The sequence below is a fragment of the Sminthopsis crassicaudata genome, chromosome 1 (genome assembly GCF_048593235.1).
Source record: "Sminthopsis crassicaudata isolate SCR6 chromosome 1, ASM4859323v1, whole genome shotgun sequence".
NCBI classification, from domain to species: Eukaryota; Metazoa; Chordata; class Mammalia; order Dasyuromorphia; family Dasyuridae; genus Sminthopsis; species Sminthopsis crassicaudata.
In genome coordinates this window covers 447,154,283-447,181,830 of record NC_133617.1, presented here as the reverse complement: position 1 = coordinate 447,181,830, position 27,548 = coordinate 447,154,283, and the positions used below count along the sequence as shown (strand labels likewise).

The 27,548-nt window shown below is 35.0% G+C and overlaps 1 protein-coding gene and 1 long non-coding RNA gene across 4 annotated transcripts in view; one reads left to right on the top strand and one right to left on the bottom strand.

The window, feature by feature from the left end:
• The window catches only part of TRPM3 (transient receptor potential cation channel subfamily M member 3), a 603,878-nt gene that overhangs the window by 91,971 nt on the left and 484,359 nt on the right, over positions 1–27,548 (bottom strand). For both annotated transcript variants that reach the window (XM_074280710.1, XM_074280711.1), the window contains exons 10-16: positions 26,781–26,881; positions 24,573–24,707; positions 22,934–22,984; positions 14,129–14,269; positions 11,038–11,067; positions 8,120–8,409; positions 24–252 (exon numbers count right to left, since the gene is read on the bottom strand). In XM_074280710.1, coding sequence (XP_074136811.1) covers positions 24–252; positions 8,120–8,409; positions 11,038–11,067; positions 14,129–14,269; positions 22,934–22,984; positions 24,573–24,707; positions 26,781–26,881 — 977 coding nt within the window. The remainder of the gene's footprint in view (positions 1–23; positions 253–8,119; positions 8,410–11,037; positions 11,068–14,128; positions 14,270–22,933; positions 22,985–24,572; positions 24,708–26,780; positions 26,882–27,548) is intronic.
• LOC141550264 (uncharacterized) overlaps positions 1–27,548 on the top strand; it is a 201,983-nt gene that overhangs the window by 75,944 nt on the left and 98,491 nt on the right. The window lies entirely within an intron of this gene.

The following is a 27,548-nucleotide window of genomic DNA, read 5'->3' as shown; positions in this document are numbered from 1 at the left end:
AGTTCATTTTAGGCTGTTCTGACCTTGAGACCTGAATTCTTTCTCATTCGGAGCCGGCCCATCCACATATCTGTGAGCAGCATCTGGCTGCAGGTGTGAGCAATGAAGTCTCGGTGTTTGGCAGCCACTGCAAGCTGCAGGCATGTGGCATTACTCCAATTCTTCAGCTCGTAGGTCAGCAGTTTCATTGCCAGCTGCTCATCCTGCTTATAGGACTGGTCCAATAGCTCCACAGCCAACTGTCCAAAGTCCCTGTAACACAGGAGGTGCTTAGGAATCTTTTAGGTAATAGGAGGGTCTAAGAGGAGATGGGCATTGATGATAAATGGAAGCTAGGGCTAGACCTCAAAAAATGGCTGCTAAACTGCAGTGGCATTGTGTGAAAATCACTGAATTGGAAAGTAGGAGATTTGGGGTTCAAGTCTTAATTCAGGCAATATTTAGTCAATATTCAGTCAATATTTGTGACTTTGGGCCTTTGTTATCTCATCTTAAAATAAAGGAGTGGAATTAAATGATCTCAAAGGAATCTTAAGAGATTATCCAGTTTAGGGCTTCTTAAACTTTTCCCACTTGCAGCTCCTTTTCACTAGAGAAATTTTTATGCAACTCTAGTGTATATAAGTATATAAAATAGGTATACAAATCAAATATTTACTGATAATAAATCATAATTTTGTGAACCCCATAAAGTTTAAGAAGTTTTATTCTAAATCATATGTGAGTCTATTTTCTTATTTAAGATAGGGATGATAATAATAACTACCTCATTGGTCTCTTATGAAGAACAAATGAGACAGCATATTAAGTAAATGTTATTATCATCAAGATGAAAATAATTTGGATTATTCTGGCCAAAAGTAAGTCTATTTCTTATATACTGGGGGGAGGGGGTGACCTTAGGTTCTTAAAAACTATTATAGTAGATAATAATAGCCAGCATTTATTCAGCATTTGAAGGCTTACATAGCAATATACACACACACACACACACACACACACACACACACACACACACACACATATATATATATATATATATATTATAGTATTATATAATATATTCTCTTGTTTGATCCTCACAACAAACTTTTGAATAGGTGCTATTATCCATCACCCCCATTTTATAGATAAAGAAACTAAGTCTCTACAAAGTAAGGGACTTGTCCAAGGCAAAATTTGAATCAAAATCTTCCACATTACAAGTTGAATGATCTGTTATACCAATTAGCTATCTTAGATTTCCAAAAAGCTAGAGAACTTGATATAGATCTAATGACAGATTGTATCTATCTTTGAAGGACCAGCCCATTTACATTTGGAATGGCTTTTCAAATGATAAGTTACAGAACAGTAATTATAATAAGTTTTTTTAGCTATGAAAACTCACAAAAACCACAGAGTAAGGTATAGAGAGATTGTGATCTATATTAGTAGGACTATTTATGTTTAACCTGTGACAGAGCATTCTGAGTATTGATCTGATCAGTCACTGTTGGATACACTAACTAGACTCTAACATAGTAACATTTTGGTTCTCCTTGAGAACAAAGAACAACAACCAACCAATCAGTAGGAGATAAGGAGCTTTTACACTAGTGAAATCATAGATCCTTGGAGTTTAAGATGGAGGCAATGTACAGGGAATGGTTTTCTTCTTTGATGTTCTTTTTTATTTTTTTTATATTCAATAAAAGGTAATAAATATAATGAAACATGAGAGATATAGATTAGAATTTTTTGATGATGAAACTAGAATGGTTAACTGAAAAAGCTTAAATTTGTTTAATTTCTTGGGATTTCTGCTCATTTCAATAGAAGTTTTAATAAGGTAATGAGGCAGATTCTTTTGGTGATGGGAAAGACATCAAGAGTGAAGCAGATAGATCCTTGGACTTAGAGTTGAAATATGTACTCAGAATACTTGCTAGCTGTGTGATCCTTGACATCTCTCATATCTCTATAAAATGAAATAAAAAAGCATTTATTTATCTCACTGTATTTTGAAGATCAGATGAGATGTGTTTGCCAAGTTCTATTCTTTCTCCCTTCACAGTATTTCTAGTATATGTACTCTCTTCTGACACCATCACCACCTTGGTGAAGGTTCTTACTTCCTATTTTGAACTGTTATTATAGCCTTCCAGCTGCTTTTCTGACTCCATCCCATCTTCCACCAAACAGTCAGAATGATCTTTCTATTGGGGAAGTCTAACCCATTCCCCTAGTCAGACTCTTTCTAATTTCATTCAGTAGGATCAAATTTTTTAAAAATCCACTGTCTTTTAAAGCCCTTCACAACTTATACTTCCATCTTTTGGCTGTGGTTTTTATTTAGTGCTTGAATGCTTGAAATGTTTTCCCTCCTCATCTCATCCTACCGGATTCCTGGCAAACTTTGCTCAAATTCTACTTTCTGTAGGGCATCTTTTCCAGTTATCCCTCTACCCTTAGTGACTCCCCACACTGAGATGACCTCCAGTTTATCCTATATACACACATAGGTGTTTACATGTGGTCTTTCTCATTAAAATATGAACTCTTTGTGTTTGGGGCAAAAACAGTTTTTGCTTTTCTTTGTATTATCAGAACCTAGTATGCTTTGAAAGTGCTATGTAATTGTAAGCGACATATCAGTCAGAAAACATTTATTAGCTGCCTACTATATGTCAAGCACTGTGCTAAGCACTGGGGTTACAAAGGAAGACATAGGACAATCTTTGCTCTCAAGGACCTCATAGTCTAGTGGGGAAACAACATATAACTTAGGTATTGAAGCAGGAAGAGAATAGTTCAAGAAAAAAAATATTTGATCCTTTTTCCTTTTAGTTGAAAAAAAATTTTTTTCCCTCCAGAGTATCCTATAGGGTATTGGAGCTAAAAAATCACATTAAAGACCCTTTAATTTTACAGTTGAAAGAATTAAGGCAGAGGGAACAGACTACTTGCCCATGGACAAACAGGTACTATTTGGCAGAACTGATATTTGAACACAGGTTTTCTGGCTCCAAATCAGGTAGCTGATCTTTTCCCTACTTTATGCTTCATTAGCTCTGCTTCAGTGTCTCCTAGCTAAGATATTACTTTGACTTCAAAAATAATTTCTGTATCAACTGTTCAGAAACTTGGTTAGATCCCCAGTGTTAGTGCTAATAGGCTGACATCTTGCATGTGGCATTGTTGGGCATACACTCAGTTTGGCAGGTTTATGTCCCCCCAACATTTGTTACTGTATTATTAGCTTATTGTGGAAGTAGAGACCATCCATCCAAGTTTGGCTGAAAATCATAAGGCCTAGTGAGCTGGTGAATTGCTCAGTTACCACAAACTAGAGGGAGGGGAAATGCCCAGTCATCTCAAATCAGGGAATCACCAGATGATATGTCCCTAATTATCATTTCTGTATTGATACTGAATTTATGGATGTAATCTACTAATTGAAAATCTTGTGTATTGACAGTTGGATTATAGTTTCCCAGAAAGAATTTTCACTGATTGTCCCTTGTGCCTGTTATATTGTTCTTCAATTCTAGTACCTTTCCTCTGTTGATCACTTCAATTAGTTCTACATATAGCTTATTTTTTCTTAGCACATAATAGATGCTTAATAAATATTTATTTATTGACTGAGGGGGAAGTAAAATGATGTATTAAAAAGAAAAGAACAACAGTTTATAAAAAAAAAAAGTGGTTAATGGCAACCACCTAGGAAACTTATCTAACTTTACCTTTAATTTTAGTATCTTTTTTCTCCTAGTTTCTCAAAACTTTTTCAGCTATCTTACCATGAACCATGTTTAGTTTTTTCCTATAATGGCAGAATTGAAGCTTCTTTAATCTCCAAATAATTGCCATTTATTTGCAGTTAGAAGCCATTAAAGGATATTTTAAAAATAGTTTAGAATTTGGTAGTAGAATAATTCCAGATTCCTTCCAATTCTAACTTTCATTGAAACCTCCATTTTGGCCTCACATCAGATAAGGTATCAGAAAGAGCTAGAAGAGGCTTTAAAGGACTTCTGGTTCAATCTTCTTATTTTATTGATAAGGCTTAGAGAAGTTATGTGACTTGTTCAAGGTTATAGTTAGTAAATGCTATAACTGGAATTTAGCTCAGATCTTCCTATCTCTGAGCCCAACACTCTATACACCCTATTACATTGTTTCTACATGAATGGCAGAGAATGGGAGTATTAACTGCTCTAATTGGATCACTAGGTTAAATGACAGTGTTGGTTAATTTTTAAATTGGCATAACAATTCTAGAAAGCACTTTGGAATTATGTAAAGAAAAATGCAAAAAATATTCCTATCCCTTGACCCAGAGTTTCTATTGATAGGCATACATTTTAAGGAGATCTTTGACAAAAATAAAAATTCCATCTATACCACAATATTGTTAGCAACAATTAAGTAGATTCTCATGTACTGAAGAATGACTAACTAGGTTGTATACAAATTTAACAGAATATATTATTGTGCTGCAAAAAATAAACATGACAATGTGAGAAATGCTGAAAAGTTGGGTTTCTCCAGAGTGTTGCAAGCTTTGAGGTAGTGGTAGTGTGAGATAGTGGGTACCACTGACCTAGAGGTTTTCAGCATGAGAGAGGTTAAAGAAGAAGATTAAGATTCCAGAGAACAATTAAGTGATCTATAGAAGTCTTGAGCAAGGAATTGGGGAGCCAGGAAGGCACAATTGGATTTAGCCAATTAGAGTCTTGTGGTTTTGAGAAAATCACAAACTTAAGATAATAGCCCATCCAGCCCAAACTAGTTGGCATCTGACTTGACCAAATCACTATTGAGCCAGCTTAATAAGCTAATTGAGTATTAAACAACACACCCTGCAAGAGGAGTTTTCTGCCATTTTGAACATGGGATGTATGATGAGGGAGGAGGAACATGTTTATACATATTTAGGGGAAAGATAGTGAATATATCAGAAAAAACTATGCCACATTAACAAGTATAAAGCTTCTTCTGCTTCTGTGCTCAGAGCCACTTCTGGCCAGAAGATTTTTTTTTTTTTTAATAAATTTTCCTCAATATCTGATTTTTATTGTCAAGAGTGTATTTTTAACAATAAGTACAGAGAAGCATGGGAAAACTTACATGAACTAATACAAATTAAGTAATCAGTCAAGAAAACCACATATAGAATGATTGCAATAATATAAATAAGATCAACAACCACTAAAAATTGAAATGGAATTGATGAGGAAACCCCAAAACTCTTAAGATCTCCTTGGATCTGTCTCAGGGAAGGGACCCCACCCCAAGCACAGTTTTCTCCTTATCTAAAAACCCATTGAATTCTATTCAAATTCTAACTCTTGCTGAAACTCAAGCAGGAAGCCAATCTGGGACTCCACCCACGGGCCCCTTCAGATGGTCCAAAGCCCCCCTATTATAAAAAGAGCCAAACTGGAGTCCATTCTTTGCAGAGGTCCCAAACATGGCATCCTTATTAGGCCACGTCTAGGACTTCTGCCCACTGGAACCAACCCTGGCTCTGGTGTCTTCCTACCTTTTAACCTTACTTCCAAACCCCATAAACCTCTTTTATCAATCTAGGATTTCTGGTCTGTAAATTCCTTTACAGAGGACTCTTGCGAAGTTAACTCTGTATGTTTGTGCCGAATCCAAAGAAGTTGCAGGGGAGCTCTATTTGGCTCCCTGTAACCTGAACCTGCCACTAGACCTCAATTAAACCTAATTTCATTTAGGTGCCCCTTATCTAGTTCTCATCAGAATGTTATTAAATTATAGAACATGCTAGGCTCTAAATAATAGGAATGAGAAGATTCTCCTTCATTTTGGAGAATTCAGTGTGGAATGTTCCAAATTAGAGCATTATAAAGTGTTGATCAGTTTTTTGTCTCCTCATGTTTTTCTTTCTTTTTAAAAATTATTATAAAGGGAAAGGAAATCTAGAAGACATAAAAACAAAGAATATCAATAAAAATTTATTTTTTTAAAAAGGAAGAATATGCTTAGAACAACACAAGAGATTGTTCTACTACCAAATGTATGAACCAAGCCATAGTTTCTTTTCTTCATCTTATTAATTGGTAGCAAAATGGATCCAAATGCTGCTTAATTCTCTTTTGTACTTTAAATATATTCATATATATTCTCCTCTAAAACTTTCCTCCTCCAGACTTCACCATTTTTAAAAGGTACCAATATCTTTCCAGTCATTGTGGTGTATATAGCCTTGGAATGTTTCTTGATTCTTCTTTATACCCTGTATCCAAATAGTTGCCAGGCCTTATCAATTCTTCCACTGTGGCATTTTACTTCTGTCTCCTTCTCTGCACTCACAGGCTATTACCCTAATTTAGATCCTTATCACCTATTGACTAAGCAACCATAATAGTTTCCTAAATAGATTCTGCTTCTAATGTCTTCTTCCATGTATAATCTGCCCTCCACATCATTGATATCAAATTGAAATAGAAACAGGACCTACTAACCCATATCTAAGGATCCCTGTGAGTATTATATTGACTTAGAAAACAACATATTAATATTCTGTTATATTTTTATAATTTTAAAAACTTCAATTTTCTTTTATTTATTTTCTTTTAAATTTACTTTTATTAATATTTTTCAAATATATTTTAATCCAATTCAATAGTGCTCAGCTTTACACAACTGCCAAATAATTTTTTCTAAAGCACAAGTGTCTGACCATAAGGAAATGATCCTCTATTCAAAATTTTCAATGTTCCTTGAGCCCAGAGCCAAGCTCTGAGCTTGGCATTCAAAGTTTTTACCTTCTAGATCCAGCCTCCCTATCCATACTTCTTTTATTTTATATTCCTTTATATATTATCAGTTCTAGCAAAAATGGCTTGCTTTCTTTTCCTTGGATTTGATATTATTCTGCTTCCATATTCTGAATGCTTAGAATAGATTCCTTTCTTACTCCCTGTTTCTCAAGATCCTTAATCCTCTTCAAGGCTCATCTCAAATGTTATTTTCTATGGGAGGCCATTTATGATTCATCCAGGCTCCTTCCTCAAATTATCTTATATTTATTTGTCTGCTTTTGTAATGCCAGAAAAACTGAGGCAAGATAGAGATTAGAGAGTCTTTAATATTTTATTTGAAAGGGAGAGATTTACTGGGACCAAATGGATCCATGATTTGGTCCCAGGACTGAATGAAATTATTATCTCCAAGAATCCAGCACCAATGTGAGTTCTTAATAACGTGTGTGTGTGTGTGTGTTTGTGTGTGTGTGTGAGTTACAGGGATAGACTGAGGCAGGGGCAGAGTCAGAGTGCTGAAAGCAGGAACATGGGACTATCAATCCAGTTCTGACAGGATGGGGGGAGGCATTCTGATAAACTAGGATTACAGAATGGGGAGAGGCATGGGACAGTCTGATGATGTCTAAAATAGAAGGTCTTTCTCCTTATCTGAATCATCATGATTAGGAGGGAGGTGTGGTTTTACCGGATTGACCAGAACAATTAGGAACTGAAGCAGAACAATTCAAGGAAACCAAGGCAGGACAATTTAGGGAAACTGAGTCTGAACAATTAGGGAAACTGAGTCAGGACAATAAAAGAGAACTGTGGCACAACACTTTCATAGTGTAAAACCCCTTAGAAGAAGGTAAGGTAAGCAGTCCCTGCTTTTTGTTTTGTTTTTGTATCTCCAGTGCTTAGCATGATACCTTGCATTGGTAAGTGCTTATTAAAAGTTGGTTGAAATAAATTGAATTTTGGAGGCCAAAAGATAGCTCAGCTATCTAATTTGGGTCACAATGGAAAACTTAGCATAAAGTAAAAAAATAAATATCTTCTTAAAGGATCTTAAAGAATCCTTTTGTGTTTGTCATTTGCATCCTAGTAATTAGCAAGGTACATAGACAAAGAATACTTTTTTATCAAGAGGGTCTTCTTTGTTTTCTATTTCCTCAAATATTCTCTGGGCTTTATTGGTGTGACTGGCTCCTAAGAATCCACCTTCTGTAATTATACTTCTTTTGCACAAAAATTTAGTAGTTGAAATCAACTTAAGTAAAGCTTATGTTGGGCAATCTGAGTAGTTCTACTGTTTTAGAGTTATCCTTTCCTCCCTCCCCATACTTATATGAGCCTACCTAGAGTTGTGGTTCAGCTCCTGGGAGATGTCATCCACCATGTCATTTTCTGATGCCTCATGAGCCATAGCTTTGCACAGTTTACAGGCTACCAGTGCTTTGGCCATGGCCTCTTCCCCATGCTGCCAGAAGAATAAGGCCATCTTTTGCCGCTTCATCAGGACAGCCCATACCATGAGCTCATGGAAAGGGAAAGGGAAGTGGTTAATCTCAGGGTCATCTAAATCAATGTCAACTTCTTCTTCTCGCTTTTTGGTGGTCTTTCTTCCTCTTCTCAATGGAACATCATCCTATAAATCAAGAGAAATTGAACAGAGTTTGGGATAATAGTAAGCGCGTATTCTAGATTTTTTTGGGGGGGAGGTTGGGTGGGGAGGAAAAATACAGTTTAAGAATATTATTTTTTTCCTGCTTTAATTTCCTATTAATTCTGAAAATCCTATTTTGAAAATCCTCTCTTCTGTTTTTCTTCATGTCTATCAAGAGAAACGTTCTCTCTCTTCCTTTTTGATTCTTTCTTAATTTCCTGTTATATTCTAGTGATTTAACTAACTAAATCTTCTATTAGTTTTTTAATTCCATTTTGTTTTCTACTCTGACTATATTTTGTTACTTTTTATCTTAATTCTAATTATTTCTTCTATTTACAGAGCATCACCATATGAACATTCTACTTAAGTGTATTTTAATTAACAAATTAATACCCCCATGTTATATGCTTTATTGAATATGAAATAAACTATATTCTCACCAAATAGAAAAATCCCAAACTGCACTATTCCGAATTCCAAGATTCTTTCCAAGTATTTGTATTAAATTTAACTATTGTCTTAAATTTTTATTATATATAATTTATCTAAAACTAAATTACAATAAGATTTTTCTTTTTTTTAAATCCTGTTTTTCTTCTGTTGTTTTTCTAGTGATAGATATTTATAATGTATATGGAACCTATAACCTATTAATAGAAATAAGTACAAATTTTTCTTTACTTAGTTCATATTTAGTTATCCATATAAATAAATAAAGGAAAGTACTAGATGCCTATATGAAATATATTTGATTTTGTATATTGTACATTTTTTGAATGTGTGCAAAGATATTTCACTCAGTGGAGTTTATGTTTCAAGACCCCAAAATTAGAAGAAACCACAAAAGTCATTTGGCCCAATGATGACTCCCATAATAATGTCCTCTACAATTGTGGTATCAAACTCAAATATCTTGCAGATATCATATTGACTTAAAACCCCACAAATTAACATTACTTATGTTACATTACTTTTTTGTTCTGTTCAACATTTCCCAATTACATTTCAATCGAGTTGGTCCTCATTTGGGAGTTCTGCTGGTGTAAGTTTGTCATTTTTGCTCTGCAGCATCTTTGACTAGGGGTTTTCTACTGGATACCTGAAAACCTCCAGTGATATGAACTCACACTCTCCCAAGGCACTCCCTGATACTTTTAGTCAGCAATAATGATGAGAAAGTCTTTCCTTATATAAACCTTCAATCTGCCTCTATAAATATCATCCATTGCTCCTAAGGGGAGCAAGAGGGCCTTATTATCCCCCTATGCCCAGTGAGTTTCATTCTGTGTGGTATGTTAGCTGTTAGTATCTGAGACAGAATTTGAAATCAACTCTTCCTAATTCAGCACTCTCTGTCCATTGTGCTACCTAGTTGCATAGTTACATAGTGCAACAAGTTGCTCCTTGTCACATTCAGTTCCTTCTGTTGCTTGTTCTGATATAACAACAATAATAGCTAGCATTTATATTGTCCTTTAAGGTTTGTAAAAGCACTTTACATATATTATCTCATTTGATACTCAAACCAATTTTGTGAATTCATATTATTTTCCTTTTTTCTATTAAGTTGATTATAATCACTGGCTAGAAATTTCAAGTCTTTAGCAGATCAAGGCTGCAGTTGAAAGTACATAAATACATGTATCTATCTATATTCTATTCATATCATCTATATCCATTTCCCTCTCTCCCCACCCTCCTTCTTCCTTCCTAGCAACTATTCAGCTTACACATAGAAAGGCCTTAGCAGATGTCTAGATAGTTGAAATTCCTCAAGTAAGTGTTTAATAAATGCCTGCTGGGTGATTGATAGATATTGTGCCTCTCTGTTATGTTTGTGATATTTCTGGAACTTCTCATGTTTTTCCTTCTGGCTTGCTTCTGTTTCTCTACCCAATGATCATTGTAATCTATTATAATCAAGTTAATATAAAAAAGGAAAATAGTATGAACTCACAATTGTTATGAGGATCAAATGAGATAATATACATAAAGCACTTTGCAGACCTTAAAATTTAGATTATATAAATTGTTATTATTTGACCTTTTTTTTTAGTCATGTCTGACTTTGTGATCTCTTTGATGTTTTCTTAAAAATGATATGGTTTGCCATTTCCTTTTAAAAAAAATATTTTCATTTTACATTTGAGGATTTTCATTTTATAATTGAGGAAACTGAAATAAATAGAGTCAATTGATTTGACCAGAGTCACAAAGCTGGTGTCTGAGGCTGGATTAGAATTTAGGAAGAGGAGTCTTTCTGACTTCAGGCCCAGCATACTCCCATACCACCTAGTTGATCAAATTATTTAAATGTTTTTGCTCCAATAATAATTGTGTTAGGCAGCTAAGTGGTTCAGTGGATAGAGTATAGCTCAAATCTCATTTTAAAGAGTTACTTACTGAGATCCTGGACTTAGTATGTATGTATCTCAGTTTCCCCATCTGTAAAATGGGGGAAATAATCACCCTTACCTTTTAGGGTTGTTGTGAGGACCAAGTGAGTTAATCTAAAACATAAAATACTTTGGAAACCTTAAAGCCTTATCAAAATACTATTTATCATCATTACCATTCAAGGTGTTAATGTTTTAAATAAACACTTACCTCCATTCCTAGAAGTTTCAAGGCTTTAGGCTGTCAAAAGAAGAGATGCAAAACATTTTATATATTGTTTTCATAGAAATAATGAAAAAATATTATAATAACTAAAATGTATACATGAAAGAATTATATGGTACCAAATGTCATAGTCCTATTCACTAACTAAAAAATTATTGGAGAATGTAATGATATATTTGTAAAGATTCTAAGTGAAATAAAGCTGCTGAAGTTATTTTATGAAGCTCAGAAGACTGGTGATAATGGGTCCTGAATGTTACTTCATTTCTTCTCCAAAGAGAGTCTAAAGATTTGTAATTTCTGTCATAATTTCCCTTATTCCAACAACTCAATCTTATTGAGTTGTTTATTAATTATTTATTGATTGTTTATTGGTTATTTATTAATAACCATCAAATGTTTACTTAAGCAGTGAAATAGTGAACCCAACTCTTCAGGTATTTCTAATAATCTGACAAAATCCAGTTTGACAAAGGTAATGAAGAGCAGATAGGCAAAATAAAGGTAGAAATATGGAACATTCCTCTAGCTTTTGTTCTGAGCTCTATCTCATTTGCATATCAATCTAAGAGAGTCTTGGGAATATTGTTAGCTTAATCTTGATAGTTTTCTACCTTGCTCCTGTAGTTCCTATGTACTATTTTATTTGAGCAGAGGCATGGAAATGGGTTTGGGGAAGGCAGGTTCACAATCAATGAGTCGCAAATAATGTGACTCACGTTTGTTATTTGGGATATTAGATCTTGAATTAGGATCACACATGACCAGAAAACTTAAAAAAAAAGCCAGCAAAACTTTTCAGACTAAGATTGTTAATTCTTTTGTTTACCTGTGCTCTTTTGTTGATTTTCTGATTTTGGGTTAAAAGATTACTTATAAGTTCCACAAAATAATTATGAGGTATGTTTCTAAAATCTACATTTGGTACTCCAATATAAAAATATAAAGTAGATATATGGAAGACTGGCATGATGAAGCTGACTTCATTCTACGATCCTCTGTATTGCATGTAAATGAAACAAGAGCCAGACAAAAACTAGTTGAAATAAGTTGCTTCCCAATTTTTATCTGCATCAGGAATATCAATAACATGCCTGCTTTCCTCAAATATTGTTTTATTTACACTGAAATCCAGATACTTGATCACACTTTTCATTTTTCACTGGAATATTTGCATGCCAAGTAGATATAGATAGATATTCTTTTCCTGTCAGAAAGCATAGTCAGAGAAAGTTACTACTTCATGATAGAGGGAAGGAGGTACATAACCTCACATAATCACAAGGCATCCATGTACTTGGACATCATAGGATTGCGGCAGTTATATGGTATAATGAATAGAGTAGTGGACATGGAGTCAGGAAGACTGTATAACTTTGGGCAAATCATTTAACCTGTTTACCTCAATTTCCTCGTCTATAAAATGAGCTGGAGAAGGAAATGGCAAAACATTCTAGTATCTTTGCCAAAAAAATCCCAAATGGGATCACAGAGAAACTGAAGCAATTGACCAAAATCATAGAATTTTGGAGTTGGAAAGGACTTTATCCTTTGCCTTAGTTTATAGATGAGAAAACTGGGGCCCAGAAAAATCAATAACTTGCCCAAAGTCACACAATCCATTCATTAGTGGTAGAGTTTGGAGTTCAAATTCATGTTGATCTTCTGGCATCAAATTTAATATCCTTTCTAGTATTTTTACTGGAAGGGTTTGAGTATGTGTAGTGAAACAGATAAATTTCTGGTTAAAGTAATGGGAGCCACATATTTTGAAAAGAATTTGACAGTAGAAGAAACAAAATTTGAAGCCAGTTTCCATGAATACTTATCACATTCTAAAATGATTTAGTGTATTCTTGAATAGAATTTTAATACATGGTAAGTCCTCAACATCCATACTAATCTCTACATTTTTATTAGCTAATGAAGTATAAATATACTCTCTCCATATCAATAGACTGGCTCACATTAATTCTCAGAGGTATGGGCATACACACCCATGCATGCACACATGCTCAGCTATTATAACAATTACCTTTCTTCAACTAGCAGCAAGATAGGTAAGTTGATTTCAAAATTTGTGACTAGTATGCATGGCTACAGTTCTTTTCTTAATTTTTTAATTTAATTTTACATATTATTTATTTATTTTAAGTAAAGCCTTTTATTTTCAAAATATATGCACAGATAATTTGACAACATTGACCTTGCATAGCCTTGTGTTTCGGATTTTCTCTTCCTTCCCCCCCACCCCAGATGGCAAGCAATTCAGGATATGTTAAACATGTTAAATATATGTTAAATCCAACATATATAAACATATTTATACAATTCTCTTGCTGCACAAGAAAAATCAGATCAAAAAAGAAAGTAAATGAGTAAGAAAACAAAATGCAAGCAAACAACAATAAAAAGAGTGACAATGTTATGTTGTAATCCACATTCAGTTCCCACAGTCCTCTCTCTGGGTGCAGATGGTTCTCTTCATCACAAGATCATTAGAACTGGCACCAATCATCTCATTGTTGGAAAGAGTCACATTCATCCGAATTGATTGTCACATAATATTGATGTTGCCATGAATAAAGACCTCCTGGTTCTGCTCATTTCATTTATCGTCAGTTCATGTAAGTCTCTCCAGGTCTCTCTAAATAGAACAGTAATCCATAATATTCATATACCATAATTTATTCAGCCATTCTCCAACTAATGGACATCCACTCAATTTCCAGTTTCTTGCTACTGAAAAGAGCTGCCACAAATATTTTTGCCCTTTCCTTTCTTTAATATCTCTTTGGGATATAGATGGCTATAGTTCTTTAGCCTATTCCCTATAGGCTTGTAGTTGGATACTAATTTGTCCTACAATAAAAATCTGTTTGTTTTCAACCTGATTTGGAAGTATTCACTGTTTCCCTTGGGTTAGTGGCCAAGAAGTTCAGGAAGAGAGGTAATTGCTCCCTTTTAACCTGGTCGTCTTTGAAAGTAAGGGAAGAAAAATCATCTACATCTTGATGGATAGGGATAGGGTCCTAATTACATTACATACAAAACAGAAAAGAGTTAATTGCCTCACCCTCTTGGGTCCAAAAAGATTGTGATAGAGAGTCCGGAAGCGTTTTCGAGTATAGTTGCATCGATAAGCTCCTCCCATCAGGTATTCAATCACAAGACCAATGTCAATTAAACTTATCCTGTAATCTGGAGGCAGGTTCCCCTAACCCAGGAATGAATTTAAAAAAAAAAAAAAAAAAAAAGTGGAAACAAACAAATCCAAAAGAGAAATTGGTTTATTGGGGATCCTGCACCACATTCTCTATAACTATTTTTTTTACAGTAAAATTAATAACAAAAAAAGAAACATTTGAATGTATTATTAGGCTGGTTAATTAATTCACCTTAAAATAGATCCAACCGAAACCTGGATATTCTCGCTTGGAAAGAAGACATAAGTTAAATAAGAAGATGCAGTAATTGCTGGCAGTAACAGGAATTAACATCAAAATGCAGAAGTCAATGTCTTCAACTGAGGAGAAAAACACACCACTGCAGCACAAGAAGCATGAGGAGAAGACATGATTTAGAGGTCACTTTCATTCTTCCTCTCCCAGCCCTTCCTGCCAGTACAACTTGTTCTCCTGGGAGTCTTTCATTTGTCTAGCACCCACCCTCTATGTTATCTCTTTACCTAGTGGATTTAATGCCTTTCCTTCTCTCATTTACTCATTCATTAAGATGAAATATTTTAGATATTCTAAGTCAATTTCATTATCCTTTTTCCCTGGATAGCTGTTTGTCAGTGATACTCAGAGATCATCTAGCTATTCCTTCACACGTTACATGAAGACTTATGTTCAAAGATGATTTATTTTAAACTAATGCTTAGATCAGAATTGGGGTGGTGGTGGCATATGACTAACTTTGGAAATTACTTAAAGAAAATCAACAATAGTGGTAACTTTTTCAAGAAAGAAGGGAGAGAGAATATGTGAAAGTCAGAAAAATATATCCTCAGATGACATAAAGAAATGGCAAATGGTATTTTAAAAATAATTACCTATGCCAAAAGAAGTATCGAGTAGGGGTAAAAAGGAGAAGAGAATGAGAGGGATACTTTTCTGTGGAATCTTTATTTTTCTTATCATAGAGGAGATTTCTCATCTTTAATCCTGTAGAGGATAACATTTATAAGTGACTAGTGACTGGGAAGTCTCATTTAGCTGTTTAACTTTGATGAATGCTAAAGTGGAAAATATTTAGATAAGGCTCAAGTGCCTTCTTTTTTTTCATTTATTTATTTATTTCTGCTTTTCTTTATTTCTGCTCCAAAAGGGAGATTCATAAGGCCAAAGGAAATTTCCATCTGTCCTAGATTAGAATTTGTTGGCTGCCTCAGCTGTTGGCCTTATTCCATCTGTTAGAAATCCTGATACAATGGTGAATTTCAAGGGGGCCCAGATGAGCTCCTCAGGCCTTTTCTTAATTGAATAGAATGAGATTATCATTCGAGGATTCCTCTCTGAGGAATGGCTATGGTGTCACAGTGTACAAAATGACCAAATAATATTTACATGGCATAATTTCTAAACAAACTTTGGAACAGTAACAGAACTTGTATCTTCCAATAAAACAAGGCTGCAGCCAATCCTATATTTATGTCTTTTAATGAATCATTTTACCTAAGAATTTCAGTAAGGGGTAGTTAGGAACCTGATCAGCTTGATACTGATCTTTTTACTTTATTTCAAAATTAAGCTAACGAAACCCGAGAGGGTCTTTGACTATTCTGGATTGTAAATGGTGTAAAAGATATTCTCTATTTGTATGGAATATACCTTGAATTAAGAAGTAGTGGTGGTATACTTTCAATGAATCAATCACACTCTCACCCAGTTCTCTGCTGACCAAAAACACAAATTTAAGGACTGGCTAATCAGAGTTATTCTATTTCTGGATTTGGAACAAGGTGTACTTAATTAGAATGGATTAGGATTGAGCCTTTGACTTTAGGACTATTGTGTTCTAAACCAATGACATGAAGCACTATGTACATATTAACAGTCCAGACTGAATCTGGCAATTTTGTCTCCAAATATCCTTGCTTCTACTCCTGGCTTCCAATGGCAGGAGTCAGGTGGACAGAAATAAAGTACGTAGCCAAAGAGATGGCTATCATTTCATTATTCTCTACTGTTTTTTTCTATTTACTCTGTGACTTGTCTGGTTGTTACCCTCACTCATATTCTCTCTAGGGGTTGACAAGGGTTGGTGTGAGGTAGATACCAAAGGATATCCTCATTTTGCAGATGAGGAAACTGAGCCATTAAGCAGTTAAGTGGTTTGTCAATGGTCATACAGAAGAAATATGAAAACCTAAGTCTTCCAAACTTCAAACCCAGCACTCTTGTCCACTGTGCTGTGTTGTTATATGACTTAAAGGCACATCTTTTTCATCTCTGTGAGCTTCATTACTTCATCTAAAAACAATATTTGCATTGCCTACATTACAGAGTTATTTTAAGGCTAGTGCTCTGTGTAGCTCAAAAAGTATAAAAATTAGTTAATATTGCTCCATTATTCCCTTAGGTCTGTCTACTTTTCTCAATTTTTCAGAATCGTTTTTTAGGCTAGGGAAATGAGAAGTGTACATTAACCTAGATTTCTATGATTAAGCTTAGCCTGTCATCAAAAAAGATAATTTACTTTGAATACTGCTTATAAAATGTTTTTTTTTGGGAGGGAAAATATTCAGAAAACTTTTTCTAAAATTATTGCCTTTTTTGATCCCTATTTTGTCCATTTTTTAAAGGTGCTTCATGTTTTGCAAATTTCACATGTATATTTAATATTCAAGTTGAATATTAAATTAAATTAAAATATTCAAAGGACAAATTATTCAATTTTACAGGTAGTATAATATATATATAAGGATATGTGTATATCTACATGCATGCATACATATATTTGCATATGCAAATATGCATATATTTAGCAAAGAATGACATATGTAAGATATGTACCAATGGAAGCAGTGGGATCTTTCCTGAAAGTCAGAAAGAAATATATTCCATAAAACTAATTTTTAAAAAAGTTACAACTTATGTTTTCTCAAAATCATTTCCTTACCTGCTAAGTGATTCTCTAGCTAAAGGAAACAACTTTAGATCTCCTGGGATTAGAGTTTGCTGAACTCTACTAAAAGGGCCACTGGGTTAGAATTCAAAGGAATAAATTTAAAGAAACTGATGGTGTCCCATTGAATCTCACTGTATGTGGAGGGAGTAGGAGAGAAAGGATATAATGGAACTCTTTTTCAGATACTATAAGTCTCTTCCATCCTGTCGGTAAAAGTGCAAACATTACAATTTACCTCATTATATCAAGTAGGGTATAATAAGGTATAATAATACCCTTTGACTTTTGGTAGTCAACTTATTCTAATGGGACATTTTTTAAGTTAGAAATTATTAAAAAATGTAATTTATAATGTGGCTCCCTAAACAAGAAATCCATTCTTATCCATTCTTATCTCAGATTATACTGAGATATACTCAGAATATACAGAATCTCAGAATTTTTTTTTAAATACACATCTAATTCAATACAATGGAATTAATTTTATTCAATTCAATCAAGGCTTTTATTAACTATTTAGACTATGAGCTTTGTGAGCATTTGGTAGACTAATTTCCATTTCAGCTCCCCAAGATACCCTGATCAATCCTGCTTTTACAACATTGTTTATGTTGCTCCTCTCTTATCTTTTAGATTGTAAGCTCCTTGAGGGAAAAGACTATGATACTTGTACAAGTTAGGTGCTCAATTAAATTCTAGAACTGTATATTTAATAATGGACCAGGTCTCAACAGATTCTGCCTGACTCTTATAAACACTTCGGAGGGAATAATTCAATGCTATTTTCTGGTCACTATTGTTTCCTATTTCTGGATTTTTATGACATAAAATAGATGGTTTTATCTCTTTATAAATGTTGCATTTTCTAGCTGTCATTTGGGCACCTAGATCAATTTAGGCCATTTCAACATAGCTTGAGAGATCGCTCTGCAGTTAGATTTTAAAAGAAAAAATTGGGGTGCCATTTTAGGAATGATCTTTAAGTGGGAAGGGAATAAATATTTATATAGCACCTTCTATGTATAGGCATTGTGATAAGAATTTTTACAAATATTATCTCTTTTGATCCTCACAACAACTCTAGTATTTTACAGAAGAGATAATTAAGATTAAGTGACTTGCCCAGGATCACATAGCTAATAAATGTCTGAGGCCATATTTGAATTCATATCTTCCTGATTTAAGGCCCAAAGCTCTGTCTATTGTACCACTATCTGTCTTTAACTAAAAGACCTCTTATTTGCAAATAAAAGAAGGATTTATGAGAGTTTACAATGCAACCAACCAATCTACACTGATTAGGATTAGGATCATGGGATTTTATTTACAGTTGAAAGGACAAAGAGGTCAAGTTGTTTGAGACATAGAATTTAAAGGCTTGCTCCATGTCTCACAGCTAGGAAGTGTCAGAATTAGAATTTGAAAGTTCAAGATCTCCTTGATTCTAATCCTCCATAGCCCTCTTCATACAATACTCTTAAACTACTCTCCTTTGGGAAAAAATTGACATTGTGATGGGGGTTTAGGGGATTGAAGATGTTAGCATATTTAATCTAAGACACAGAAGAGTATTTCAAACATACAGAGCCACATGAGCAGATACAACTACTAAAATGCCAGCTTATATATCACAGAAAAAAATTTAGGAAAGCAAATGGATTAGGGCCACTCTGGTTTTAATGTGAGTGCATCAGAGCATCCAATGGATTCATGCATGAAAACAACTTTGGGAATATAGCTAGTTTCCACTGCTTTAAATTCTCTATAGGTTTATATTATAATATTTAGGCTTTATATTATATAAATTATTATAATTATCTTTGCTATACCATCTTTGCTGTTTCATAGATTCCACTGATAGAAATTAGTTAAAAATCTGAAACTAATTGTGTGAAAACAACTCTTTATATTTGATTCAGATCAGTTTCAGAATTTTCCTGGTGATTTGTGATGACTTATCAATGTGTTTAAAGTCCCCTCTCTTGGCCCTTCAGCTTTTTTTTTTTTTTAATTTTATTTATTTTTAATTTTTTAAAAATAGTTTTTATTTACCAAATATATGCATGGGTAATTTTACAATATTGACACTTTTTTTTTAAAAAAGGAAATCTCTTCTATTTTCTCTTCCATCCCATTATTATAAATAACACTTTCTTCCCAATTGTCTCCCTTTCTTCTTGCTTGCTGCTCCACTGACTGGAGAACAGCAAAGATCCAAGGATATGAATGCCTTAGGAACTATTAGGTGGTAACAAGGGGAGAGCTGGCTAATAAACAACCCCTCTCACTCTCACCCCCCACACATAAGGGAGAAACCCAGCTTGAAAGTTATGATGCATCTGAAGAGGAATAATAACTTTTTTCCAGATGAAAACTCAACAATAGATTTTGCCTGCCTTGTTAGAGTTGTTAGAGAACTCTAGTTCCCCTCTCCCCTTTTATTATTATGGAGAGAAAATGTACAGAAAAGATGACTGTGTTGTGGAGTTTAAAAAAGAACAATGTCATGGTAATAATGGGAAGTAGGAGAGAAAAGAGATGCTCTTCCACATTTGGCCCAGTGCTCTCTGCCAGAACAGTGGAGAAAAAAACATATCTAGGAGAGGAAATCTTATGTTTGGGAGCCATATTGAGACTAAAGTGCACCTATTTAAGGGATTCTGCATTGTTTTCCTTCAATAAAATTCTCATTTTGTAAATTGTAAACAATAAGCTCACAAATGATGTGTTAGCTTTGGTATATTATGCTCAATATATTGGCGATGCCAAATTGAATTTTTTACATTTTTCTTCCCAAAATGAATAAATTATCCAAAAATTGCCTTGATCCTTTATATCATGGCTTTCTCTGAGAAAAAGGTAATTACATATGCATGGGTCAAGCAGGATGTTGTCTCTTTATAACAATAATGAATAGTGAGTTGATTCCCCAACAAACACTATTGTAGACAGTAGTAGTTAACACAAATGCTTTGTTACTTTGTAACACTTGGAGGAATGAAGAAAAGCAAACTACAGAATGAACTTTTGATTTTGGGAACAACAATGAAATATGATGAGGGCATTAGTGAAAAGACTCTGCAGTCTGCTTGTGAGCAGAGAAGGGCATGTATAGAATACTGAGTCAAAAATCAAGAGGAGGACTATTTAATTTAAATATATTGGAGGGGTTTTAATGAGACAGTGGAGTCTTCCAAATTTCTGAGTTGTACTGGGTAGCACATGGAATGTGATCATCAAAATCTCTAGCTTGAGAACTAAATTTTACAGATTACTCTCCTTCCTAGATAAGGAAGGGAGAAATATATGAAACATGACTAAACTATAAGTATGGGACAGTACTTCAATTCCACACAAGGTCATATCACCAAAAATGTGGTCCCAAGCCAACTCTGAGGTCAATGTTACACCCCCATCCTGGATACCCCATAGGCAGTTGCATCATTCTTAAGAGAAATTGTTTTATCAGAAAAGGAGAAATTTAAACCCAGGTAGACTTTATGCTTTCATGTTACATGACTGACAGATGTCAGACCTGCCCAAAAGCAAAGATAATAGGTTGCCTTTGATGTTAACTTTAATTTCTGCAGGATTGCTTAAAGCAGTTGAGTTCCCAACTTGGGATGTGCATACCACTAGGGAACAGTTAAGCTCTACTGTAAAGATTGGGATGTGGGAAAGGGGGAAAGAGTGATTGATGACTGATATAACTTCACTAGAATCATTTAGACCACCATGAGCTTGACTGATGTATAGAAAAATAATAAAGATTTTGTTTAGAAATATTTGGGTTTTGTTCTCTCTTATTTCTTAGGGTAACATCAGAAATAAGGTTATAGAGCTGAAAAGATCTTTTCCATGGGTTTTAGTTTATATGTGACTTCCAATGACTCCAAAGGGTCACAGACTTAGCCTTTGTCTTTATTTAAAGATGGCCCTAGAGTAAAGCACTGATCAAGAGAAAGTGAACTTTCTTGGGGTTGATACCTTAGTGCTAATGTCATTAAAATGCCAATTCATTTTTGGGGTATCATAAGGTGCCTCATTTCTTTTATCTGGGAGAGAAAGAGAAGGTCTTTCAACTGATCAATCAACAAGAATTTATTAAGCACTTGCTATGTACTAAAGAATAAAAGTTTAAAAAAAAAACTTCCTTCTCTAAGGAGCTCATAGCCTAATAGGGGAAAAAAATAAAACCCCAGAAAATGGACACATCAGCTTTCAAATTGCCTATGAGTTTCTTCAATGAACAGATACAGGACTTGAACTTATGATTTCATTGGTAAAAGGGTCTCCTGTATAGTAGGGGGGAAACTTCCTCTAACAATACAAATCTGCATTTCCACTGCAACTTATTTTTAGGGAGCTACCTTGAGAAGTTAGGCCACTTGCCTAGGATCACAGCCAGTACATTGGGTATAGAACTTGAACCCATGTCTTTGGGTTTCTGAGGCCAGATTTTTATCTATTATGCCACAATAAAGTCTTGCCACTGGATTCCAATAATTCTGGAGGAGTGAGGCTAATGACTTTGTATAAATAATGATGTGGTAGAAAAAGCAATAAATTAAGAGATAAGAGTCCTGCCTCCATTGCTAAAGGAAAGAGCCCTAGACTGGCAACTAGGAGATCTAGGCTTGAATTATGTCTCTCTTCTTTATAATCTATGTGATTTTGGATAAGTAACAACCTCTTGTGAACTCAGTTTTGTCATCCATAAAATGAAGTGATTGAACTTTAACAAATGATCTCTAACATCTCTTTCAAGTCTAAATGAATGATTCTGTGACTGGGGGTTGACCAAGTCAATCCAACACTTACTTCTCAGTTTCTTCTCTGTAAAATGGGGACAATAATAGCTTAAGCTTATGTTGTGTTATTACACAACACAAGACAAGGCTCAAATGTGAAAGTGTTTTGAAGAATGCAAAATACTATAATGATTCAAGCAGAAACCAGAAGACCAGTTGGGTATGTTGTAATACAGATTTCTTTTCAGGTAATAGTTGAACTAGATTGCTGCATGATACTCTTTCATTTAAAAAAATGCGATTCTGAGTTACAAGCATGGCACAATGTAAAGTCAGAAAGCTAGAGTCTCATGCTGAGATATTTCCTAGCTACATTACTGTGGGCAAGTCATTTAACTTGTTTCCTTATGCACAAAATAAGAATAATAATGCTAGTCTTATCTAGATCATGGGATATCATTGGAATAAAAACACTCTTTAAATGTTAAATCCAACAGAAATATGAATTATTTTAAAGCATTGTTAGTTTTCCACCACCCACTTTTCCTAGAGCTTTCTAGATGTGAGTACAACACATTATATTTAATGTAGCAGAAATGAAACTACAATAATTTCTTAGGGCTCAGCAAATCAAGATAAATAATATGAATAGATCAACAACATGGAAACTAGCACTCTGGTAAATGGAAAAATACTATTAACAGCATAAATCCACATGATACAAGACAGCCTATGATTCTATTAGCCAAAGCACTGTATTCAAAAAAGCACCTAAAACCATTTAGAGAGAAGCTTGGCCACTGCTGCAATGTGGGGCAAAGAAGTCAGTTGACATGGACACAAATTACAATCTGAAATGAAGTGAGGTAAAAAAGTTAAGGAGGAAATATGAATACATTCTGACTTGGCAGCCCATGCAAACAAAATTCATCCACTTCTAATGACATGAAGCAGTCAGGACAGAGCCTCCGACGTGCTGTCGAGAGGTGTCTTACCTTTTTGACATCCCTGACCAAGTGGTACAAAGTATTGGATGGTCCATGTCTCTGAAAATGACAAAAAGATTCCACTAGTTTTTATCTAGCAGTGATATTCATCAGGAAGGTAAGATGGAGAGACAATGTGGAGTTGAAAGGAAATAACGGTAGACTTAGACTACCAGAAAAATAGATTTAGAGTTGGAAAGGAATTCAGAGGTCATTGAGTCTAATCCACTGATCTTACAAGTCAAGACAGCAAACATTTACTAAGTATCTGCTATATATCAAGGATAAGCTTTAGAGTTACAAAGAATGTCAAAGAAACAAAGAAGTTAAATAATTTTCCTAAAGCCACACATGGATCATATTATAGAACCATAGTTGAGATTTGGACCCCACTCCTCTGAGCTCAACCCTTGTGCTCTTTTCAAAGCACCATGCTGCCAGAGACCTGGGCCTGAGCCTTGCCACTAAGCTAAATGACCTCAGCAAAGTCACTAAGGCAATGGTATTTACCCTATTTTTATCTCCTATGGTTTGTTGTACAACCAACTGGGATAGCATATGTCCAAATGCTATAAAATTCCAACTGCCTGAGGAATTGTTAAGATCTCAATTGATGCTGGTTCAATTTTTAAAGAAGATAAACTGTATTCTAGTTTTGAAGTTATCCCTCCTACTTGCAAATAAATAGGAAAGAAGACTTTGAAATAAAGTATAATTTAGTTTGGGGCAACTAGATGGTACAATGGATAGAGCACCAGCCCTAAAGTCAGGAGGGATCTGAGTTCAAAACTAGTCTTAGACACTTAACACTTACTAACTGTATGACCCTAGGTAAGTTACTTATAGTGCTCCCCCCTCCCCCAAGAATATTCAGTTCAAATCCTGCTTCAAACCCTTAATGGCTATTTGACCCTTAGCTTCCTTAAGTTATTTTGCCTTAGTTTTTTCACCAATAAAATGGGAATGACAATATCTCATGGGTTATTGTGAGGATCAAATAAGATAATTTGTGTAAAAGTGATTTTGTTCAAAGCTTAAAGCAGCATATGGGGAGTCCCAAAACCTTAGTACAGTTTTACATTTTCAATGACAGAAAATTTTCCTTAAGATTCTGGTTTCAATATACTTCAAGTTTATATATGATGGAAATAAGATCAGATTTACTATAACCCTCAGAAGTTGCATGATCTTGTTGTATGGCCTCCTTAATTCAGTTCAGTGACTTTAGTAGGAAGAACACTGGGGTTAAAAGGCCTGGGTTACAATCCAGTTGTGATATACAACTGGATATCCAGTTAGTGGGATATCCAGTTAAAGAAAAGCTTGGCCACTGTTGCAATGTATAACTTAAAGGAAGTCATTCAGGCTCTCTGAGCCTCTGATTCCTCATCTGTCAAATGAGTCTAATAATATTCATACTACTTACCTTGCAGGGTTTTTGTGGGCAATGCTGTGCAAAAATTTCTAAAATTAGCAGGTTTTGTTATTGTTATATGCCCAGGTTTTGTTCATAGTGGGTGAGGAAGAGAAAGAAAAGATTAAAAGTGGAGAGGGTAAGTGAAAAGGGCCATGCATCTTTTCAGTATAGAAATCTAGAGAAGGCAGAACAAGAAACTTAGAGAAAAAATTTGCCTTAGCTTGGTCCTACCGTATTGTACAATTCCTCTAGTCTGGAGATGGTGAGAAAACGATGCATGCTTACTCCATTCTCAATGAGCAATTTCACAAAATCCACTCTGTCCAACACTAGGGCATCCAGCATTGCTTGCTCCAGGGACCCCACCTGCAAACCAAGTCACAGATTGACTCCTGCTCTTGATATTGATAACCTGCCCTGTACTGGCATAAGGTGGCTAATTCTTGGGAAGCTTCTTATCCATCTAAAAAAATAATATCTGGCTGATGAATCAAGGCCTGGAGTTAGAAAAAAAATATGTGCTCATATCCTGCCTCAAACACTAGGTGTATTACCCTGAAAGAGTCACTTTAATTTCCCATAATCTTCTGAGAGTTTATGAATAGGGGGCAGCTAGGTGGTGCAGTGGATAGAGCACCAGCCCTGAATTCTGGAGGACCCGAGTTCAAATCTGATCTCAGACACTTAATACTTTCTAGCTGTGTGACCCTGGGCAAGTCACGTAACCCCAGCCTCTAAAAAAAAAAAAAAAAAAAAAAAAAGAGTTTATGAATATAGTGGTTTGCCTGCCCCACCTCCATCTTTTTTTGCTGCCTCATTCCTGGGTGAGCTATGTGTTGAAAGAAGCAGAGGAATTGGAGAAGCTTTTCTTTCTACTGTCCCTTCATTCTTTGTAACTTCAAAACATTTTTAATGCTTCCTTTCACTTTAACCAGGACTCCTTTTTGTTTTTCCCAAACTTATGATTTCACAAATGTGGGGAACTCCTGATATGGAAATTCCTTCTCTCATGTAGATCAGCAACTTTGGTATAACTTATAGGACCATAAATTTGGATTTCCAAGGAACTTTAGAGATTATCTAACCCAACTTGCTTATTGTACTGATGAGGAAACTGAGACCAGAAACTTGACTAAAGTCACAAAAGTAGGGAATGGTAAAACTGGGGTGTGAACCTGATCCCTCTGACTAAAATTCATTGTTCTTTTCATTGTGCCACATTGTCTCCTTCATAATCTTATGAAATCTTATTGGGGAGTGGATATAAAAAGTTAAATGACTTGTCCATGATCATAGTGGATATGTATCATAGAAAAGATCTGAACTCCGGCTTTCCTGATTCCAAGGCTAGTATCTATTGTACGTCACTCTTTTGCAGGGATCAAAATAATGCCTAATAATAGCCCATAAGTATATTAGTTTTAGCATACCAAATCCAAGCGACCACAAGTTGGCCCTGTTGGAAGGGGATGAGACAGATTGTGGTGTGACCCTATCTGGCAAAACAAAAAAAAAACCTGTTGTTCTTGGAAACAGTTTATTAAACTCCCTTCCCTTCCCAGCCTCCTAATACTCGTTTTTTTTAAAAAATTCTTTTGTATCCTCAAATAATGGTATCATTCACTTAATTTGATTGATGAGAACATTCTGATATGATGAGAATTCTGATAAAATGAGAATTAAAAAAACAAAAACAAACCAAAAAAAACCCTGAAATGGTTAGTGTTAAAGGTGCTTGCTTCTAGGCACAGGTTTATTTCAGATCATCTGTTTATAACCTATTTCCTTTTCTTTGTACCCTTCCCCAAGGCTGCAATGATCATACTGAGTGCCCAAGATTCCTGTGCTCTTCCCCATCCCCCAGTTACAAAAAAGGGACACAACCCAAGAACAGTTATATAAAGCTCAGTTTCCTTTCATGCTGTTCTTTTGGGAGACACGGAAGACCATGTGCTGTGCTATGTAGTGCCAGATGGGAATTGCCATGTTGGTATGTGTTCTTTGTGTCCTCTGTGTGACCCAGGCATAAAGTAGGACAGGGGTGCCTGGGGGGGGGTCTAGAATTTGCCAACCTTTTTCTCACTCTCACTCTCAAAGACAAGTGATTAATTCCTCTAAATCTTCATTTTCACTGATAGAATTTTTTTTTTTTAAATCAGAGAGCCAAAAACTGAAAACTGGCAGGCACAGGTATTAATTAGCCCCCAAAAAGGAGTTTTACTTAAGCTCAAGGTTTCCACTAGATGGGGATCTTTCCCTAAAGACAAAGAAGGAAGCCTGAGTCAAAGCAACTATCAACAGATTCTCTTGCAGCCAAGAACTCATGTTCTCAAATCAGAGTGCAGTGTTTTCTTGAGCCCCTCCAGAGGCTACTTAAATTAGTCCTCAAGCCCACCTCAGGGGCATTTCTATGAGATGATGAAGATGTATACACTATACCGGCCACTGTTGCCCATAAATAAAGATCTGGCTTCGAGCGATGTCTACTCTGTTCCAGGCTAATGCTAAACTCAGTTGGTCTGGGGCTGAGGCATTAGCTCCTGTATTTGGAGAGATGGAAAAGGAGAAGATTCAGTTACACACATCAATAATAACAACAACAATAATAATAACTAGCATTTACATAATGAATTAAGGTTTGTAAAACACTTTCTATTCAATATCCCATTATCTCATTGTTGTTCAGTTGAATTCAGTTGTTTCGGATGAATTTTCTTGACATCAAACCCAGTGTGCTTTCAGGGTCACCTAGCTGTCCTATTATTCCAATAGAATATGGCAAATACCCTCTACAGGCTTTCTCACGTGATAGATTAAATAATGAGCACAGTCACATAGTCAGTTTTCCTGACAATAGTATCTAGCCCTTTGATTTCCTGACAATGATATTGCACTGTATTGATTATTCCACCCCATTCATTCCCTCCCCTATTTTTCTATTTTTTGATGCACTGATTTTGTGGAGGAAAAAAAGGTATTTTCTGTGAGTGAAACAATGTTGGTTTTGGATTCAGAGGACCTATATTAAATTCTTACTCTGTCACATTCTGCTTATGTACACTGTATTTAATCTCTATGAGTCTCAGTTTTTCCTTCGTAAAATGTGTTTCTGTGTGTGTGGGGGGGAGGGTTTGGTTAGATAAACTCCTTCCATATCTATGACTCTACAATCCAATGTATATTGCAAAATATTGGTTTAAAAATGAT